At 40.7% G+C, this 22,768-nt stretch overlaps 1 protein-coding gene and 1 long non-coding RNA gene across 11 annotated transcripts in view; one reads left to right on the top strand and one right to left on the bottom strand.

The window, feature by feature from the left end:
* The window catches only part of NUP214 (nucleoporin 214), a 108,160-nt gene that overhangs the window by 55,411 nt on the left and 29,981 nt on the right, over nucleotides 1-22,768 (bottom strand). For all 10 annotated transcript variants that reach the window (XM_024252122.3, XM_054520716.2, XM_054520721.2 and 7 more), the window contains exons 18-24: nucleotides 18,878-18,981; nucleotides 15,181-15,363; nucleotides 14,398-14,483; nucleotides 14,209-14,292; nucleotides 5,001-5,264; nucleotides 3,697-3,858; nucleotides 908-1,007 (exon numbers count right to left, since the gene is read on the bottom strand). In XM_024252122.3, coding sequence (XP_024107890.2) covers nucleotides 908-1,007; nucleotides 3,697-3,858; nucleotides 5,001-5,264; nucleotides 14,209-14,292; nucleotides 14,398-14,483; nucleotides 15,181-15,363; nucleotides 18,878-18,981 — 983 coding nt within the window. The remainder of the gene's footprint in view (nucleotides 1-907; nucleotides 1,008-3,696; nucleotides 3,859-5,000; nucleotides 5,265-14,208; nucleotides 14,293-14,397; nucleotides 14,484-15,180; nucleotides 15,364-18,877; nucleotides 18,982-22,768) is intronic.
* Nucleotides 10,784-19,016, top strand: LOC129048030 (uncharacterized). Its single transcript, XR_008510031.1, has 2 exons — nucleotides 10,784-11,220; nucleotides 18,901-19,016. It is a non-coding gene; the product is annotated as an uncharacterized LOC129048030 (long non-coding RNA).

Below are 22,768 nucleotides of genomic sequence, written 5' to 3'. Positions count from 1 at the left end.
ATGAGGACTAAAGACAAGTGAGCTAGGCTGGGCACAGTGGCTCCTGCCTGTCATCACAGCACTTTGCGAGGATGAGGTGAGAGGATCACTTGAGCCCAGAAGTTTGAGACCAGCCTGGGGTAACACGGCAAAAACTCCATCTCTACAAAAAATTAAAAAATTAGCTGGGTGTGGTGTCATGCGCCTGCAGTCCCAGCAGCTACTTGGGAGGCAGATATGGGAGCATGGCTTGGGCCCAGGAGGTTAAGGCTACGGTGCGCCATGATCGTACTGCACTCTGCACTCTGCACTCCAGTCTGGGCAACAGAGTGAGACCTTGTCTAAAAACAACAACAACAACAACAACAACAAAACCACCACCACCACCAAAAAAACAAGTGAGCTCCACCAGCAACAATCTAGCCCTCAAACATGGCATGGCAGAGAAGCTACAGTCTCCAAACAGAGCTGCTGTCTTTTATACAAAAGCAAAAGAAATGGGAAGAACAGAAATGCCTGGAGAAGGGAAGTGAGGGAGGAGAGCGTCACCCTTGAGATTACAGTTTCTAGAATCATGTCTGCATGAGACCCAAAGCATCAACTCTGGAACCCCTTGGGCATTAAAAAAAAAAAAAATCAACCTGCACACCTAATGCGTACCATACAGAGACTTACACATGGCAAACAGAAACTGAGCATACAGCATCAAGACAAACTTTAAAAGTTTGTGAGGCAACTGTCACTGGCCAGTTAAAAAGGACAATCTCCTGAAAATGCATTGTGTAGGCAGGCTTAGCCGCCACCCCCCTTATAACCTAAGGTGGTGCGGGAAACCAGACTGTGACAGTGGCACTGCTGCTCCCTGCAGGCAGTCCACCGCTACTACAGAAGCAGCCAGGGGCTGAAACACACTGCAGTCAGAACATACCCCATGGCTGTAGAAGGGGTTGCAGGGTTATTCTTCAATTCCTGCACATTTACCACTTGAGGGACATTCTTCAATGTTGATTCAGTCAAAGTGTTTACAGCTATTTAAACAGAGAAGAGAGAACACCATATTAATTCCAGCAAAGGATAAAAAGTTCTAGCCACATATAAATGAAAAACCAAGACATGAGCCCAAGCAGATTAGAGCCTTATCATGTGAAGGAAATCTACTCCAGGTAGTTCTTGCAGCATTGTGTTCAAAGGAACACCTGGCCTACTCCATTAACACAGGTGATGGAACAAGGCTTTCTGTAACTGAATTGAATGTACTAGAGTAGGGGAAAAGAATTCTCTGGACAGCTTTTCTACAACAGAGCTGAGACACCTGCCACACTGCTGGCTTGTCCTGGAAAAGGGCAGCTTGAGCTAGAGGATTAACAGCATCTGGACTCAGGATTTCTGCCATTCATTCACTCTGTCTTTCTTTAACATGGGCTTACTATGTGCCAGGTTCTGTGTTAGGGGCTGAGAATACAAAATGTATCTATAGTTTCTTCTCTAAAGAAACTCATCGCCTAGTGAGACAGACAGGCATAATGAATAAAATGTGGAAAATGGAGCTTGGACAATAATGGGAGAAGAGACTAAGAGGCATATATTTGACACCTACTTATCAGCTTTTACTTTGTCTTATAATTTTAAATTGTATCCCAAAAGACTTAATGACATTCTATAATTAGCAATTAAGGAAGCCTGAGCAACGCTTGTGGATCATTACTAACTGCATCACTAGCCAAGGTGAAAGTGGTTATCACAAGCAGAATGACAGACCTGTGTAGTTAATTCTCTTTTATTCCCTCTTTCAGAGAAGTGACCAGAACATCTTGCCTACGACTGCACATCTTTCATATTTCATATTCAAAGGTGCCTATACCTTAGAAATTTTTGCATCCAACATGATAATACAGATCACACCACCTTCTGCTGAGTGGAACAATTCTCAATCCTAGTAGATTTTAACGTTTTACAGATCATTGACTCGATCAACTTGATTTCAGGCCTGTTCAGCACAATGGCAAGATTCTGCTTGGTCCAAGTAATATTTAAAGAGATCAAAGAATTCTATTTTTAGAAAGCTCAAAGGTACCTTAAAAGTTATCTTTGTTTTGTTCTTCAATATATATGTTAGATGTCTTAACAAAGGTTTTAATATTTGAATTTTTCTTTACAACCTTTTGACTTATCACTGTTTAATGTTAGTTCTTTTTTCCTAAATCAAACTATTATGTCTTTCTAGTCTTTAAAAAACACTCTAAATTGATAAGTATTGTAAGCAGTGATACATCTAAAAAAATAATTCTACTCAGCTAAAATGAAAATATTTGGCTTATATCTGTTTCTTGACCCTGGCACTACTGACATTTTGGGGCTAGATAACCCTTTGTTGTGGGGGTGTCTTAAGCATTTTAAAGATTTTTTTTTTTGCAGCATTCCTGGCCTCTACCCACCAAATGCCAGCAACACTGCCAACTGTTTCAGGGGTGGAGGAGAGGGAAGTGGGGGCAGCCTCTAGTTGAGAACTACTAGCTTATAAAACTGATAACTAGTGATAACTGAAGTCTTTGAGACCAACTACGCAGACTGTAAAATCCTAAGGTACAATGTACATTAATGTAGAAAGTTTGGGATAATGACAAGCCACTGACGAAATGTTAAGTGCTAACTGGCTTATTAGCACTTCCATCTGTAAAAGTTAAATTTTACAGTGTTAAAAAAAAGCTCTGGTCAGGAGCAGTGGCTCATGCCTATAATCCCAGCACTTTGGGAGGTAGAGGCGGGCGGGATCACTTGAGCCCAGGAGTTTGAGACCAGCTTGGGTAATATGGTGAAATCCCGTCTCTACAAAAATTTTTTAAATATTTGCCTGGTGTAGTGGTGCATGCCTGTAGTCCTAGCTATCCAGGAGGCTGAGGTGGGAAGGTCACCTGGGTTCGGGAGATCACGGAGGCTGCAGTGAGCCGTGATCGCACCAGTGTCCTCCAGCCTAGGCAACACAGTGAGACCCTGTCTCAAAAGAAAAAAAAAAAAGCTTCATGCAAGATATAGTTGGAGAAGAAAACATGCTCAACTGAAAAAGAGCAGAGGGTTAGAGTCTGGGTTCTGCTACTTATTGGTGGGATAACCTTCACCTCTCTGAACTTCAGATTACTCAAACCCAAAATGGTCATTCTTTTTGTTTGTTTGTGTTTGTTTTGTTTTAGAGACGAGGTCTCACTATGTTGCCTAGGGTGGTCTCAAACTCCTGGCCTCTAGTGATCCTCCCACCTCAACCTCCCAAAGTGCTGGGATTACAGGCATGAGTCACTATGCCCAGCCAACATAGCCATTCAAATACCTACCTCTTGGGGTAGCTGCAATCTGTAAGATACTAAGAGATGATGCTAATGTTATTAGATGATCGAATTTCAAAGGTTATAATTTTAGGGCTCTAAGCAGACATTATTCAAAAGTAGGATTAGCAACTTTGTTTAAAAAAAAAAACAAACCCCACTGATTTCCACCTTAACTAAATGTGGCAGTTCTAATCCCTCCCCTTAAAAGCAAAGATTTTCAGACCTAGTCTCTGGTTTCTTAGAACTCTCTCCACAAAGGGGAGAGGGCTGTCACATCAATCTTCTCTTCTGAAGGGCACCAAAGAGAGCCCACTGTTTCTTGCCACCTGCTGTCCTGGCCTGTGACTCAGACAGCTCATAATCAGCCTCTGTACAGGTATGGGGCTACAGCTTTTACCTGGTGCCTGACTGGCCATCTGCCGCCTGAGTGCTGCTGCGGCAGCTGCCTGCGGGGCTGAGATGGGGTGGGAAGGACTAGGTGCACCATGTTTCACGGTTTTCGTGGCAAGCATTGTGCTATCGGCCCCTTGAGGAATAATTTTGCTAGCAGATGTAGCCACTAAGAGGAAAAGAAAAATTAAGTGTGAGTGGGTGAGAGAACAGGAACATACAAAAGGTTAAATTGGTAAATTCTTTACGTTCGACAGCAAGGAAAATGCTAAAATTGGTGTTAACATAGAAAAGTACCAGTAAACTAACAGGCTGGCATCTATATCTTTCAGTTATCGCATGAAATTTGCCTACCCACCTCTACCAAGATACTTTACATCATCATTTCCTGATACTGATTGAGATATAACTTTCATACCCACATAGACCAATTCCCTGATCCCCTCTCACAAATTCTCTTCATGCTAGTACCTAACACTGGTATTTTTCTCTGCTGGAAGTCACTTTGATGCAAAGCCCTGACACTGTACTGAAAGTGTGGGGGCACAACACCTGTCAGTACAGTGAGCCAATACTGACCACAAGCATCAGAGCTGGTGAGTTCTGAGGCAGAATATGCCACAAGTCAGGCTGAAATGAGCCAGGATTTAAAAGATATGAGTGTGGATGTTGCTTTATAACTGAAGCAAACAGCCCCCTTTTACTTCTGAAAAAGACCTGTTTTAAAAAACAAGCTGGCTCAGCAGAAAAACTGTTACAGCGCATAAACTTGGAGAGCCATCTCCTTCCTCACAATGGCCTAGCAACTGCTTTCAAGGGGAACACACATCTTTTCAATTAGTCTTCTAATTTCTAGAATATTAGCAGAAGTGGATTGAGCAGCCAGGTGCAGTGGCTCATGCCTGTGATCCTAGCACTCTGGGAGGCCAAGGCAGGTGGATCACCTGAGGTCAGAGTTTGAGACCAGCCTGGCCAACACAACATGGTGAAACCCCGTCTCCACTAAAAATACAAAAATTAGCCAGGCGTGGTGGCGCACGCCTGTAATCCCAGCTACTTGGGAGGGTGAGGCAGGAGAATCGTTTGAACCCGGGAGGTGGAGGTTGCAGTGAGCCTAGATCGCGCCATTACACTTCAGCCTGGGCAACAGAGCGAGACTCCACCTCAAAAAAAAAAAAAAAAAAAGAAAAAAAAAAAGTGGGCTGGAGCCAACCACCATATTGGTGTGACAGTATAAAACCCAGTTACAATTCCTTCATTAGTTAGAAACATCATAGGGAAAAACAGTTTCCTTTCCCACTGTTTACTTACCTGAAGTTCCCATCACACCAGGTGAAGAACCATGAACCAGGTGAGATTTAGCAAAAGGTGCTGCATGGGGCAAGAGACTGGGCTGGACGGAAGGAGTGCGAACCACGGGGGCGTGCCGAGGGGCCTGAACCACTGCCTCCTCATCTTTATAGGACGTCCGTGCATCTTCACTCTCCAGAGACTGGGAGACAGATGACGTTGAGCTGACTTCATCCAAGTCTTCATAATATCTCTGAGACAGAAAGGCTGATCGAGACAGGCTGGCTATAAAAGCCCCAAACAAAACACAATTTAGACAACTCAAAGCAAGCCCAAAAGCTAAGTAATTTTCACTGTTGATAAAAAAAAAAAATACTCAACTTGTAAAATGATTTAATTATTACTTATTTTAAATGGGAGCAGGTATTGTCAAATGTGAACAAAAATGGTTTTGGGTCTTTGCTCAGTTGGGGATTTGAGAAACTGAGGTGTGTGAACGAGAACATCTTGGGGCTGTTAAATAAAAGAACGTGAAAAAGTAAGAGACAGAATTAATGCTGGTGTCAAAGTAGAAGACCTGGAGCCCTCACTAGTATAATAATAATATACTAGAAATGTAACAGGCAAGTTACCACGGTGGGGTGAACAATCACACCATTACTGTCACCTTCTAATGATAAGCTTCTAAGAACAGGTCCAACGCAAAATGGAATAGAAAGAATGTCCTTAGTCCTGAGTGTCTTGAACATTTCCAGATAAATCTAATGATTCTTCTGATTCAGACAATTAGGTTTAAAAAAAAATACAAGAGATTGGGTGCAGTGGCTTAGGCCTATAATTCCAGCACTTTGGGAGATTGAGGCAGGAGGACTGCTTGAAGCCAGGAGTTCAAGACCAGCTTAGGCAACATAGTGAGACTCTGTCTCTACAAAAAATAGGGCAACAGAGTGAAACCCTGTCTCAAAAAAAAAAAAAAAAAAAAAAAAAGCCTGGGTGCAGTGGCTCAAGCCTGTAATCCCAGCACTTTGGGAGGCTGAGGCGGGCAGATCACCAGGTCAGGAGTTCAAGACCAGCCTGGCAAATATGGTGAAACCCCATCTCTACTAAAAAATATAAAAATTAGCAGGGCGTGGTGGTGCACACCTGTACTCCCAGCTACTCAGGAGGCTGAGGCAGGAGAATCGCTTGAACCCGGGAGGTGGAGGTTGCAGTGAGCCCAGATTGCACCACTGCACTGCAGCCTGGGCGACAGAGTGAGACTCCTTCTCAAATAACAAGAAAAACCCAAAAGAGAAAACAGAATTGAATTGAACTGAATCCCGGCCTTCTGTTTAGACTACGAAGAGTAAGGCTTTATGTCATGTTACTTTCTATCATAAATTTCAGAATGCAAGTGAATACTTCCTGTATATTGGAAAAAACAAAAACCAAACAAAATAATCTAGCCCTTTTTCTTCCTTCCCCAAGTTATTTAAAATGGCTCTGCAAATATTTATTGACTTTTGTGTCCCATGTGCATATGGCTCTGCAAGATTTTATTGTCATAATGTAAGTATAACATAAACAAATGCCACTAAAAACCAATGCTATGTGCTACGGCTGTCTTATCCAATTTGGTAGCCAGTAACCATATGTGGTTATTTAAATTTAAAGTAATTAAAAGCAAATTAATGAAAAATCAATTCCTCGATTGCACTATCCACATTTCATGTACTCTACAGCCACATGTGGCTAGTAGCTACCCTATTGGACAGCAAAGATACAGAACATTTCCATCATCACAGAAAATCTTCCTGTGAGATAACAACTAGGTACTGTTTTAAGCCACTAGGTTTGTGATAATTTGTTATGGCATCCATAGGAAACTAATACAAACCCATGTTTTCTTGGGGCCAAATTTCTCTCCATAATTTCTCTAAAATCCTATTGTAGTTCCTGACAGTAACAATAAAAGATGACTCAAATAATCACATCACCTTCAAGAACTAGACAGAATGAGACACTGGAATAACTATGTAACCTCCAAGGTCCTGTGTAACACGGGGGTACTCTTAGTTCCTTCCTTCACCTTTCTGAGGCAATTTACCTGCCTTCGGTGGAGGAAGCCCCATCAACTGAAACATGCAATGGGCATGCTCACTCACAGAAGCATGGGGCATGGATGGCTCACTATGCCAATGGTGCTGCCTCCACCATTAATGGTGCTACTCTCTGCTGTGATCAAGGATGCAGCTAACTGCCTGGCATTAGAAAGAGGGTCCCACTGAAATTTAAAGAATCTTATTCTGTTTACACTCTACTCTACGTCAGATAAGGAAAGGTAGAAAGCTACATGACTGAGGGCAGGGAGGGTGGGGAGACAAAAGGATAGAAGTCATATGATCATCTCAGTAGATGCAGCAAACCTCACATCTCAGGATGAACTATAGAAAGTGCTCTTTTTGAGATCAAGGACAGCCACACGGCACTTTTATGCTGCACTGGAGGTTCTAGCCAGTGAAGTAAGGTAAAGTAATAATAATAATAATAATAATGATAATAATAATAACAAAAGGACTGGAAAGACAGAAACATCACCATTAGTATCCATGGAGGATATCATTGTTTCCATAGTTACAAGGCCAGGAAACAGCTACAGACGTGTTAGAATAAATGAATTCTGCCAGGTTGTTGGCTGTAAGCAAATATACATAAATCAACGATATTTCTCTATACTACATCCAACATAAGCCATAAAATTTAAGGAAAAAAAATCTACCATTATAAGAGCATCAAATTTTTAGCAATTAAATTTTTAGCAATTAATCTAACAAAAGATGTGCATGTCTCCCATGCAGAAAACATTAAGAGAAATTAAAGAACACCCAAATATACAAATACGTACCCAGTTCAGGAACTGAGAGTTCACTACTGCACAAATGTCAATTCTCAAGTTGATCTAGAGACTCAATACAATTCCAGTCAAAATCTCAACTTTCCTCTGAAGGCTGAGGAAGGCAAAATTCCTCCCCCAAAACTTTTTTTATTTTAAGACGGAGTTTCGCTCTTGTTGCCCAAGCTGGAGGGCAACGGCATGATCTCGGCTCACTGCGACCTCTGCCTCCCAGGTTCAAGCGATTCTCCTGCCTCCCTTCTTTTTTATTTATTTTTTTTATTGTGGTAAAATATACATAACATAAAATGCACCATAGTCACCATTTTAAAGCGTACAGTTCCATGGTATAAATACATTCCTAATGTTGTATAACCATGACTACCATCTATCTCCAGAACGTTTTCATCTTCCCAAACTGAAACTTCACCCCCATGAAACACTAACTCCCCATTTTCCCTCCTCAGCTTCTGGCAGCCGCCATTCTAGTTCTGTCTCTATGGTTTTGACGACTCCAGGGACAGGGAGGTGGAATTTACCAAGACAATTATAATGTTAATATGAAAATGTAAAACACCAAGACATTCTAGAGCAGGGGTCAGAAAACTACAACCATAGACCAGCTGTCTCTGTGTAGAAATATAAAGTTTTGCTGAAACATAGACATGCCCCTCTCATCAGATGGTCTGTGGCTGCTTTCCCATTACAACAGCAGAGTTAGGTAGGTGCAATGGAAACCACAGCACCTGCAAACCTCAACTATTCTCCAGCTGGCCCCTTACAGAAAAATCTGCCAACCCCTACTCTGAACTGTAGAACTTTCTGCAATGATGAAATGTTCTTTATACGTGTTTGCCATTACAGTAGCCATTAGTCACATGTGCCTACTGAGCACTTGAAATGTGCTACTGGGATTGCAAAACTAAATTTTAAGTGTTACTTATTTTTCTTTTTAAAATTTACATATTTATTTGAGACAGGGTCTCACCACTCCTTTCCCAGGCTGGTCTCGAACTCTTGGGCTCAAGTGATCCTCCTGCCTCAGCCTCCTCAAAGCAGCTGGGATTACAGGCAAGCACCACCTTGCCTTGCAATTTTATTTAATTTAAATGTAAGCAGAGGCTGGGTGTGGTGGCTCATACCTGTAATCTGAGCACTTTGGGAGTCCGAGGCAGGCGGATCACAAGGTCAGGAGATCAAGACCATCCTGGCCAACATGGTGAAACCCCCATCTCTACTAAAAATACAAAAAAATTAGCTGGGCGTGGTGGCACGCAGCTGTAGTCCCAGCTACTTAAGAAGCTGAGGCAGGAGAATCGCTTGAACCCAGGAGGCAGAGGTCGCAGTGAGCTGAGATTGTGCCACCGCACTCCAGCCTGGCGACAGAGCGAGATTCTGTCTCCAAAAAAAAAAAAAAAACACAAAGTAAGCAGAATACCATATTGGACAGAACACCTCTAGAATCTAGCAAGAGAACAGTATTGAGACTTATTTGAGCACTACTTAAGGCAGTGTGGCAGTAGTGCTTTCTAATCAGTGTATGAGACCAACAAACATACATGTATATGGATAAATGATTTATAATGAAAGTGGCCCTGCTAAGCAGGGAGGAGAGTCTTTTCAATAAATAGTGTTAGGACAAGCAGATATCCAAACACAAAAAAATGACACATGAGCCATACCTTGTATCACACACAAAAATCAATTATTGATAGGGTGAACAAAATATATCTATACAGTAGAATACTGTTCAACGATGAAATGGAATGAACTAATGATACATGGTACATATCATGGGTGAACAACAAAAACATGCTAAGTGAAAGAACCTAAACCTAAACACTATCAGATTCAATAATATATACAATTTCTTTAAAAAGGCAGATCCAAGAAGAAAGAAAGCAGATCAGTGGTTGCTTGGGTAGAACAAGAATTGACTGCAAACAAGCATGGGGAAACTTTTTAAGTGATGGAAATGTTCTAGAACTGAAATGTGGTGATGGGTATACGATTCTGTAAACTTAGTAAAAAAGCATCCAGCTACCAGCAGGTGAGTTTTATATGTAAGTTATACCTCAATAAAGTTGATCCAATTGTGAAAGGCAAACTTTAATGTTTCTGGAAGACAATAAAGGTACATACCTACTTTCATTACCTAGAGATAGAGGATTTCTTAAACAGAACACAAAAAGTACTAACTATAAAAGAAAAGGCTGATAAATCTCACTATTTTACAATTAAGAACTTCTGCTCACCAGGCTGGGCACAGTTGCTCACACCTGTAATCCCAGCGCTTTGGGAAGCTGAGGCAGGAAGATCACGTAAGGCCAGGAGTTCAAGATCAGTCTGAGCAATACAGCAAGACCATGTTTCTACAAAAACTAAAAAAATTAGCTGGACATGGTGGCCTGGCCTGTGCCTATAGTCCCAGCTACTCAGGAGGCTGAGGCAGGAGGATCGCTTCAGCCAGGGAGGTTAGGGCTGCAGTGAGCTATGACTGCACCACTACACTCCAGCCTGGGCAACAGATCGAGAGTCTGTTTCTAAAAACAAAAACAAAAACGAACTTCTGTTCACCAAGACATAATTAAGAGGACAAAAAGGCAAAGTGAGTATCTACAACTCACAAAACCAACAAAGGCTGGTCTCCAGAATTTATAAAAACATTTACAAATCAATAAGACAGAGTATTCAATAATAAATGAAGGAGCAAAAGATTTAATTCGGTACTCCACAAAAGAAGATATCCAAATGATTAAAACATTTTACAAAAGAGTCCTACCAGAATAGTTAAAAGAAAAAAGACTGACAATATTAAGTTTGGCAAAGATGTGGAACAACTGTAACACTCATACACTGATGATAAAGTACAACCACTTAGTAAAACCACCTGGCAGAGTCTATGAAAGCTGAGCATATGGACAGACTATGAGCCAACAATGCCACTCCTAGCTATGTAACCAAATGAAGAGTACACATGTGCTCCGAGAGACATACACGGGAATATTCAGAACCTTTTCTGTAATAGCTATAAACTGAAAGCAGCACACGTCCAAAAGGAAAATGAATAAACAAATACAGCATATTCATACAATAGAATCCTATATAGAGCAACTAAAATAACAGCTAGAGGCAACAACACGGATGGATCTTACAAGCCTGATGTGGAACAAGAGAAGCCCGTTCAGAGACTAAGTGAATGGATTTATGTGGTATGCAAAAACAGGCAAAACCAAATTATAGTGTTTTGGGAGGTATGCTTACATAGTAAAGCTCTGAAGGAAAACAAAGAAAAGGAGACTAAAGAGAATGACAACTTACGCAATGCAGAATCCTGGATTGGATCCTAGATCCAATCAATGTGTAGGGGTAAGTGGGACAACCGGCAAAATTTGAGTATCAACTGTATACGAGATAACTGTATATGTTAAATTTCCTGAACCTGCAAACTGTATTATGGCGTGTAAGAGAGCACCTTTGTTCTTGGGAGGACACATGCTGAAATATTTAGGAATAAGGGGCGTTGTCTTCAACTTAGTTCAGCAACAATTGTGACAAACAGTAGTAAACATATGGGTGAGGGTTAAGTGGGTGCTTACTGTACTTGCAATTGGAAGTTTCAATTTTTTCAAAATAATAAATTAAAAATAACAAAAAATGTCAAATAAAAAAAAAAGGCAAAGGCAAAACTCTCACATAAGCCCATATAATCGTGCCTTAGGGGAGGAAGGAAAACTGGGGTGTGCAAGAGGGCTTCTAAAAACGGCAATATTCTGTTTCTTGACCTGGGCAGAGGCTACAGGGATGTACGTTTTTGTTCTGTGCACTTAAGGTGTGTTGTTTTTCACAATTTTAAAAATTCAAAGTGTTTACATGCTGAGTGATTCTTCCCAGCATGCACACTAATATTAAATGAGTATCATGTGCAGTTATCTGCTTAATGTCTGAATTCTTCCTCTTAAATCAAAAGCTTCATGTGGGCAGAGACCATGTTTCTCTTATTTACCACTGATTGGAACAAACTAGGCAATCATATTTATTGAATGAATGAACAAGTAAATTACATAAATCTCACCTGTAAGGACTCTATCTAAATATATAAGCTGATGTGGGCTAAAGATTTGTGAACAAAGACGTTCTGAGAAAATTTTGGCAACAAGATTAGCCACAGGCATTATGGCCTTCTAATACAAGGAAATATTGTGCTGTCTTTATAAGGCATGTGTTCAAAGAATATTTAAACACAGAAGGCAGAGGAAAAGGTTAAGATTTTAAATTTTTTTTCCAATTTTTAAAATTTGGTAAAATGTAACATAAAATTTACCATCTTGAGTGTTTTAAAGTGCACAGTTCATTGGTATTAAGTACATTCACATTGTTGTGTAATCATCACCACCATCCACCTCCAGAACTATTTTCCCTGTGCAAAACTGAAACTCTATACCCATTAAATAATAACTCCCCATGACCCCCCCACCTCAGTCCTTCAGGCAACCCCTATTCTTGTTTCCATCTCTATGAATTTGATGTCTCTAGATACTTCATATAAGTGGAATCATACAGTATTTGTCTATTTGAGGACACTTAGCACAATGTCCTCAAGGTTCACTTATATTGTAACGTGTCAAAAATTCCTTTTTAAAGACTGAATACTATTCCATTGTATAGACAGACATTTTGTTTATCCGTTCATTCATTAACAGACACATTGTTTCCACTTCTTGGCTATTACCAATAATGCTGTCATGAGCATGGATACAAAAGTATCTCTTTGAAACCTTATTTTCAATTATTTAGGGTATATACCCAGAAGCGAAATTGCTGGATCATCCAGTAATCACATTTTTAATTTTTTGAGGAACCACCAAACTGTTTTCTACAGTGGCTTTACCATTTCACATTCCCACCAATAGTGCACAAAGGTTCCATTTTTTCCATATCTTCACCACCAGCATTTATTTTCTGTTTTTTTTTTTTTTTAATAGTAAGGGCTCATGAATTTTAAATAAGAAAAAAATCAAGACACAAAACTGTTATAATCTCAATTTCATTTTAAAATAAATCAGATTTACATATGCAAAGAAAAAAGTTTGGAACTAAACCAAAATAACTAAGTGAGGCCATATCTGGGTTGAGAGAGAGAGAGAGAAATTTTTTAACTTTTTAATTTTTTTTAGAGATTCTGTTGCTCAGGCTGGAGTGCAGTGGCATGACCATAGCTCACTGCAGCTGCAGGCTCAAGCAACCCTCCTGCCTCAGCCACCCAAAGAGCTAAGATTACAGGTGCATGCCACCACACTCAGCTAATATTTTTTATTCTCCTTTATACTTTCCATATTTTTCCCAATCAGCTACCAAGAGAATGTATTCTTTAGGTAAAAAAAATTTATTTGAAAATTAACTTGTCTGTGACTATCATATATCTAATTCAGCTCTATGTGAGTACAGAAAAATAAATCAGTAAGATTAAATTTCTTTCAGTTATTCTGATTACCAAAAGCATTTGTTATTGGCATAAAAAAATTTTAACTGAAAACAGAATCTCAAAGAAAAATTTGGATATGGATACTAAAACAAAGCAGTTATGCCTAAAATTGTTTGTCACAAATTTTTCTTTAAATTGAAGTTATTATCTAGATAATGTAATGGCAAAAAAATTTATGGCTTCTTTAATCAAGTATTTTTAAGCAAATATTTTTAATCAACATTGCTTGATCTTATTTTTTTCTTCTTTTTCCATAAAAGAAGCCTTTTTCGGCAAGGCACAGTGGCTCATACCTGTAATCCCAGCACTCTGGGAGGCTGAGGCAGGAGGATAACTTGAACCCAGGAATTTGAAAACTGGGCAACATGGGGAGACTCCGTCTTTTATTTTTTCTATTATTTATTTATTTTTTTAAAAGCCTTTTTCCCAGATGCAAACTTACTCAAAACCCAACACAAATCAGAAAAGTAAATCTTCTCTGGCTAAAGCAGAGGCTAGGATCCAGCTCAGCCTATCTCAAACCCTTGTGAATCAGTGCCATAAAACGTGAGGACTGCAGAAAACAGTGTAAAAGCCAAAACGACTACCTTGCTGCTTCATCAAGTATATATAAGCTGCTTCTTATTCCACTATTCAGATTAACAACAGATTCTGGAGACATTTTCTCTATCCCCTATTAAGAACCAACACACACACACACACACACACACACACACACACACATTTTCTCTATCCCCTATTAAGAACCAACACACACACACACACACACACACACACACACACACCACCACCACCACCACCACCACCACCACCACCACCACCACCACCGCACCCTATCACTACATACAGGCCCAGTTACTGGTTCTCTTTACCTGGAGCAGTGGATCTCACTGGTGGGGTCTTCCTCTTGGCCAAGAAGTTTCTCAGTTGTGCCTGTTTCATGGGGGACAGTTTGGCTGCAAGAAATCCATAAACCCATAAATGATTAAGACTCAGTTTTTAAGATATCAGTAGTTGGAAGAGAATAAAGGGAGTTAAAAGACTGGGAAGGATGCAATTACCTGGTACTTTGGGCAAGGATTTGGTGTGAGATTCTATGGTGGTTTTCAACAAAGCATTGCGCAGGCTTTCAAGGTCACTGTCAAAACTGAAACAGGACAGTGTTAGATACAGACCAACTAGGAGCTGAAAGATCTGAGGCTGTCGGGGGTACACTATCCTCCTAAATATAAATGCAAGACATGAGAATATCCCCAATATATAAACATGCCATCTGACCAACTGATGGAATTAATCTAAAAGAAGTGAGATCACAATCATATTATATACCATCTCCACCTCAAACACAACATGATGGTGCCTCAGTAGAAAAAGTAATTAAAATTTATACATTTGGCCTAAAAGCATAAACACAAAACCATTTTGGTAAACTCAAGGCAAACTGTCAATCTGCCAGGGTCTGAAAGTCCCCCCATTCAAACAGAATGGCAAATCTGGGCTTCAGAAACAAATCAGTCAACTTAATCCTATCGGGCTGACTTTCAATCAAATCATGACACTGTTACTATGGTGTATCACTTGCTGTGATATATTCAGCACCCATTTCATCAGTGTAATACTTTACAGACTTAATTTAACTCTCCAACAATTCCACGAAGCAGGTATTGTCATCCCCATTTTTTAGGCAAAGAAACAAAGGATCAGAGAGGGTGGGACCCTGACCAGGATTACACAGGTGAGAGACACAGAGTCACTTGCAAACCCATATCTGAACCACTCCAAGACTCCCTAAATGTTCATGCATTCGTTCACCCATATTTATTGAGTGCAAGTCCTCTCCACACCTGTGAATGCTGCTCTGGGAAGGAACAGCCGAGGGCAGGCTCCACGGGGAAGTCTGGTTGTAAAGGCGGAGCTGCTGAAGACTGTCCACCAGGTGATTCAGCCTCTTCCTCTGCTGGTTGATGATTTCCCGGTTGTTGGCTAGGGTGTTAAACAGTGTCTCTCGCTCTGGCACAAGCAAGTGCCTGTTGACAACAATGAGAAAAGAATTAAACATGAATGGTTCAAGTAAAGGAATCTCCCAGTAAAAAAACAAACAAGACTACAATGGTAACAGTGCAAATGATAAAATGGAGAACCAGCACTGGACAAGAACCATTAAGAAATTACTAGAAAATAAAAAGGAGATGAAAGCCTAATGAAGATAAAATGGAATGTGGAGAAAACAGCTGGAAACAGGCAGACCAGTCCTGTAGCAAAGGACAGCACACATTAGGTGAAACCTGAGAGAGGACCTGGGAAGAAAAGGGCAGGAGCGAGGTGCCAGTCAGGAGTAGGGGAAAAGCCAGTCAGCTTTCTACTTAGAATTTATCTGTTTTTCTGAATGTAAATTATATTCAATTAAAAAAAAAAAAAGGTTCACTGGAAGTCTATGGGAGTCAGTTAATTCTTCAGACTATTGTCAAGAAATAGTGGGATAGCATAAGATTTAGCATCAGGGAGGTAACCTGCCCAAAAGAACTAAAACAAGACAGAGACAACAGTAGCTGCCTCTGGGAAGTAGGTCTGACTGTAGAGGGGGACAGATCTATTTGCTTCCGCTTTTCAGTAGAAATCTTTAAGTAGCTTTGAAATTTTTTTCTAACTGCATTAATTTGCAGAGGAAATAGGAAAAACCATACAAATAAAAACAAAAGGAATAATCCCACATCAGTTATAAACCAAATTTTCTTTGCTATGGTATGTCAATACAGTCATGTGCCACATAACGACATTTTGGTCAATGATGGACTGCATATACAACGATGATCCTATAAGATTACAGTAGAGCTGAATTCCTATTGCCTAATGATTTGTGTTACAATTGTCTATAGTAGTCAGTACAAAACCATGCTGTACAGCAGGGGTGTCTAATCTTTTGCTTCCCTGGGCCACACTGGAGGAAGAATTGTCTTGGGCCACACATAAAATATACTAATGCTGGCTGATAAAAAAAATCACAAAAAATCTCAGAATGTTTTAAGAAAGTTTACGAATTTGTGTTGGATTGCATTCAAAGCTGTCCTGGGCCACATGAAGCCTGCAGGCCATGGGCTGGACAAGCTTGCTGTACGGTACTGTAGTCTAGGAGCAACAGGCTATACACCATAAGCGCCTAGGTGTGTAATAGGCGATGTCATCTAGGTAATAAGTACACATAGTTAAGTACATTCTATGATGATCATACAATGACAAAATCGCCTAACAATGAACTTCTCAGAACGCATGTTAAGCAACAAGTGACTCTATGTATATTTTGCCTCTTAACACAAATCACGGAATGAAAAATGCTTGCTAAACAGAAACCGCTGGATTTATTTCCTTGTTTCCCATTATCTCTTTGAGTTCGGGGCTGACTGAATGACTGCCTCTGGTAACAAGGTAGTTCAACACATAATTTTTAAAAGGCATTTCAGGCTGGGCGCAGTGGCTCACGCCTGTAATCACAGCACTTTGGGAGGGCGAGGTGGGCGGATCACGAGGTCAGGAGTTGGAGACCAGCCTAACCAACATGGTGAAACCCCATCTCTACTAAAAATACAAAAATTAGCCGGGTGTGGTGGCACGCACCTGTAATCCCAGCTACTCAAGGAGGCTGAGGCAGGAGAATCGCTTGAACCCCGGAGGCGGAGGTTGCAGTGAGCCGAGATCGCGCCACTGCACTCCAGTATGGGTGACACAGCGAGACTCAGTCTCTCAAAAAAAAAAAGGCATTTCAATAGGGTACAAGGTAATATTCAGGGATGGCTGTAAAACAGAGAAGTGCTATCAAAATAGAAAATTGTACAGTTTTAAGAATTTGACCTCTGCAGAAAGAGAACTCAGAAAAGCATAAGTAGTAAATCCACAGAATTGTTACAAAGGAAAAAAAAGCTTGGCTTCTCTTTAAGCATCATGCACTTTCTTACAAGGCTAACTTGTTAATTACCAAAAAGAAATACAATCATTGAGCAGAGCAGAATGTACCCACTGTCAGGTTAGACCATTGTTTCCCTTGTGGGAAAGCAAACCATACGGTTAAACATGAATCAGAACCAGGTGTGTGAGCTGGTTCTCTAATGGGGCCCCACTGCCCATGGAGACAAGTGCTCCAGTCCACAGGCCACAGAATCCTCCCCTTAGATAGTGGGGGAGGAGAGCTTCTCACTTCTATCTCTCTATACCTATCTATGCTGCAAGCTGAGGGTCCTCCAGTTGGGATTTTTAGCCTTTCTCCACATAACACAATGTAATTTAATGAATTCTGCTTACTAAATTATAAGCATATTATAGTCCTGTCCCTGATATCACACCCAGGTTGCCCCACTGAAAAGTACATCAAATAGACCATTTCTTGGTTTGTTTTCATACAGGGCTAGCTAATCCATTAATCAAGTGTAGGTGTTTCAGAAATCTAACATTTCATGGCTGATTCATTTTTCAAATTTCTAATGGGCACTTCATGCTGTCATGGTGCATGGCATTCTACTCCTTGTGGAAAATATGTGGCTTAAAACCAAATATCTAGGGATAAAAAACTATGCTAAAAGGTTTTCCCATTACTTTGCCATCATTTCTCTCATCTTTTTAATTATCCACACTAATTACAAATGTTTTCTCAAAAAGAAAATTTGAAATATACAGAAGAGTATTACGGAAAATTCTCCTTAATCCCATTTTGAAGATATAACTAGGAATATTTTGTTCCATCTATTTACTTTTGTACCTCCACATTCTTATTAGCCAATATGCTTTTGTCTTTTTACTTATTAAATTTTTATATTACATCTAATAATTATAGCGAAATAGTTATATATTCATACATTTTGTAGAACATAGAATATGTATTCAATATATTAAATAATTTATTGGAGAACATGCTAGTCAATGGTTACAGGGTATTCTGTAGTTAAGAAAAAAAGTGACCATATTTATTTAGCCACTCTTGTACCTTTAGATAATTAGGCTGAATCCAATTTTTCACTATCACAAATTATACTGCAATATAAATTATTTTATGTAAATTACTGAGTATCATTTGTTTCTGTAGAAAAATATTTCAAGTAGAATGACTGTTAAAAACAATGAATGTTTTGCAGAGATTTTCTTTTTCTTTTCTTGTTTGTTTGTTTTTTTTTTTTTTTTTGAGATGGGAGTTTCACTCTTGTTGCCCAGGCTGGAGTGCCGTGGCACATGATCTCAGCTCACTGCAACCTCCACCTCCCGGGTTCAAGCGATTCTCCTGCCTCAGCCTCCGTAGTAGCTGGGATTACAGGCATGTGCCACCATGCCCAGCTAATTTTGTATTTTTGGTAGAGATGGGGTTTCACCATGTTGGTCAGGCTGGTCTCGAACTCCCAATCTCACGTGATCCACCCGCCTCGGCCTCCCAAAGTGCTGGGATTACAGGCGTGAGCCACCGCGCCTGGCCGGGGATTTTCATATGTTCCTAAATCACCTTTTTAAAATGGCAATAGCAATATCTATTCCAGCATATTGCAGATGAGAGACCTCATTCACCTTTGTTTTTTCTTTTGTTCCAGATGCCGATCCCACTCCAAATCTAGAACATCATTCACATCTTGGACAGCAAATTTCACATACTGATGAAGGCGCCGAATTTCCTATAAGAAAACAATTAAAAGGCAAATGACTCGTTTTTCTGATAGTTTGGGGGAAGATGTATCAAAACAGTCAAAAGAATTCTAAAATACTTCTATATTAAGAACCATAATGAACAAGGAAAACAGAATAGGTTTTAATATGATTTTTAAAACTATATAATTAAAATGAGGCCGGGTGCCGTGGCTCAGGCCTATAATCCCAACACTGGGAGGCCAAGGCAGGAGGACTGCTTGAAGCCAGGAGTTAAAGATCAGCCTGGGCAACATAGCAAGACTCTGTCTCTAATAATGTATACAAATAAAAAAGTTACATAAAAAAACTTTATAACTCAAATGAAAAACAAAATCGGCCAGGCGTGGTGGCTCCTCACTTTGGGAGGCTGAGGCAAGCAGATCAGTCGAGGTCAGGAGTTCAAGATCAGCCTGGCCAACATGGTAAAACCCCATCTCTACTAAAAACACTAAAATTAGCCAGGCAGGGTGGCAGGTGCCTGTAATCCCAGCTACTCAGGAGGCTGAGGCACGAGAATCACTTGAACCCAGGAGGCAGAGGTGGCAGAGAGGTGGTACAGTGAAAAGGGAAACAGAATGGGTGTGGCTGCCTAGGCCCCCAGGGAACAAATGTTCTTGCTTAATTCTCATTTCTCAGTTCCATGGTCTGGGAATTTTCCATTCCATTCTGGTACTCAGACAGTGCATCCATTTAGATTTTGCTCTCCCACCCATAAAATTAACTGTAATGGAGACAAAACGGTGCTGAAAATAATTCTAAACCTATCTATTCGCAGCATAGAACATATAAGTCATCTTCCCATTTGAGAAATACTCACTTGTTTGCAAAAGCAAAGAACACTATCAGCACTAAAAACGGAATCTGTCATTATTTAAAATTTTAGCTATTTAACTTATTATAGGCCTGCAATAATTTTATTTAAATTTTGGGCGACTGTTAACCTTCATGGCTATGCAACTTGATTCTCAAAAATTAAAAACAGGCCAGGTGTGTGGCTCACACCTGTAATCTCAGCACTGTGGGAAACCGAGGTGGGCAGATCACTTGAGGTCAGGAGTTCCAGACCAGCCTAGCTAACATGGTGAAATCCCGCCTTGACTAAAAATACAAAAATTAGCTGGGCATGGTGACGCACGCCTATAATCCCAGGTACTTGGGAGGCTGAGGCGCAAGCATCACTTGAACACAGGAGGCAGAGGCTGCAATGAGCTGAGATCATGCCACTGCACTCCAGCCTGGGCAACAGAGCAAGACTCTGTCTCTAAACAAAAAAACAGGCCGGGCATGGTGGCTCATGCATGTAATCCCAGCACTTTGGGAGGCCAGGATGGGTGGATTACTCGAGGTCAGGAGCTCGAGACCAGCCTGGCCAACATGGTGAAACCCCATCTCTACTAAAAATACAAAAATTAGAGCTGGGTGCAGTGGCTCATGACTGTAATCCCAGTACTTTGGGAGGCCAAGGCAGGTGGATCACTTGAGGCCAGGAGTTTGAAACCAGCCTGGTCAACACAGTGAAACCCCATCTCTACTAAAAATACAAGAATTACCTGGGTGTGGTGGCGCACGCCTGTAATCCCAGCTACTCCAGAGGCTGAGGCAGGAGAATCTCCTGAACCTGGGAGGTGGAAGTCACAGTGAGCCGAGATCATGCCACTGCACTCCAACCTGGGTGAAAGAGTGAGACCTTGTCTCCAAAACAAAACACAAAAAACAAAAAACAAAAATTAGCTGGGAGTGGTGGTGCACGCCTGTAATCCCAGCTACTCAGGTGGCTGAGGCAGGAGAACTGCATGAACCCAGGAGGCGGAGGTTGCAAGTGAGCTGAGATCGCACCACTGCACTCCAGCCTGGGCAACAGAGTGAGATTCTGTTTCAAAAAAAAAAGGCCAGACACAGTGGCTCACACCTGTAATCTCAGCACTTTGGGAGGCCAAATCAGTAGGAGTGCTAGGGCCCAGGTGTTCGAGACCTGCCTGGGCAACACAGCAAGGCCCCATCTCTACAAAAATTTTAAAAATTAGCCAGGCATGGTGACGTGTGCCTGTAGTCCTAGCTACTTAGGAGGTTGAAGCAGGAGGATCACTTGAGCCCGAGTTCGAGGCTGCAGTGAGCTAGGATCGTGCCACCGCACCACACACTCTGGCCCGAGCAACAGAGAAAGACCCTGTCTAAAATTAAAAACAAAAAACAAAAAACAGAGCTAGATGTGGTGGGGTACACTTGTAGACCCAGCTACTCAGTAAGATGAGTTAGGAGGATCACCTGGGCCCAGGAATTCGAGGCTTTTGTGCACCATAATCATGCCTGTGAATAGCCTTTGCACTCCTGGGCTACATAGCAAAACTGTTTCCTAAAAAAATAAAATAAAATAAAATAAAACTGAGGCATTCAATTAAGTATGTCTACAAATGAAGATAATGTGCTATACACTAGGAAAAGCAGTTTACATCTGTAGAGAGATCTTATTATGTTTAAATGTATTTTCAAAATTATTTGTGTAGCCAGCACAATCAGACAAGAGAAAAAATAAAGCACGTCCAAACTGGTAAAGAGAAAGTCAAACTGTCGCTGTTTGCCGATGTTATGATCATGTACCTAAAAAACCCTAAAGACTCATCCAAAAAGGTCCTAGATCTGATAAACGAATTCAGTAAACTTTCAGGATACAAAATCAATGTACACAAATCAGTAGCACTGCTATACACCAACAGCGACCAAGCTAAGAATCAAATAAACAACAGCCCCTTTTACAATAGCTGAAAAAACAAACAAACAAACAAACAAAAAGAACCTTAGGAATATAACTAACCAAGGAGGCAAAAGACCTCTACAGGGAAAAGTACAAAACATCGCTGAAAGAAATCACAGACGACACAAATGGAAACGACACAAACAAACAGAAATACATCCCATGCTCAGCCGGACACAGTGGCTCACGCTTGTAATCCTAGCACTTTGGGAGGCCTAGGCAGGCGGATTATGAGGTCAGGAGATCGAGACCATCCTGGCTAACACAGTGAAACCCCGTCTCTACTGAAAATACAAAAAATTAGCCGGGTGTGGTGGCGGGCGCCTGTAGTACCAGCTACTCAGGAGGCTGAGGCAGAAGAATGGCGTGAACCTGGGAGGTGGAGCTTGCAGTGAGCCGAGATCGCGCCACTGCACTCCAGACTGGGTGACAGAGCGAGACTCCGTCTCAAAAAAAAAAAAAAAGAAAGAAAGAAATACATCCCATGCTCATGGATGGGTAGAATCAATATTGTGAAACTGACCATACTGTCAAAAACAATTTACAAATTCAATGCAATTCTCATCAAAATACCATCATCATTCTTCACAGAACCAGAAAAAACAATCCTAAAATTCATATAAAACTAAAAAGAGCCCACATAGTCAAAGCAAAAATAAGCAAAAAGAACAATCTGGAGGTATCACATTATCTGACTTCAAACTATACTACAAGCCTATAGTCACCAAAACACCATGGTACAGGTACAAACATAAGCGGACAGACCAATGGAAAAGAATAGAGAACCCAGAAATAAAGCCAAATTATTAGAGCCAACTGATCTTCAACAAAGCAAACAAAAAACATAAAGTGGGGGAAGGATACCCTATTCAACAAATAGTGCTGGGATAATTGGCAAGCCACATGTAAAAGAATGAAACTGGATCCTCATCTCTCACCTTATACAAAAATCAACTCAAGATGGATCGAAGACTTAAATCTAAGACTTGAAACCATAAAAATTCTAGAAGATAACATCAGAA

The sequence above is a fragment of the Pongo abelii genome, chromosome 13, assembly GCF_028885655.2.
Source record: "Pongo abelii isolate AG06213 chromosome 13, NHGRI_mPonAbe1-v2.0_pri, whole genome shotgun sequence".
Classification (NCBI taxonomy): domain Eukaryota; kingdom Metazoa; phylum Chordata; class Mammalia; order Primates; family Hominidae; genus Pongo; species Pongo abelii.
The sequence above is the reverse complement of the archived record's forward strand: the minus strand, read 5'-3'. Positions and strand labels throughout refer to the sequence as shown.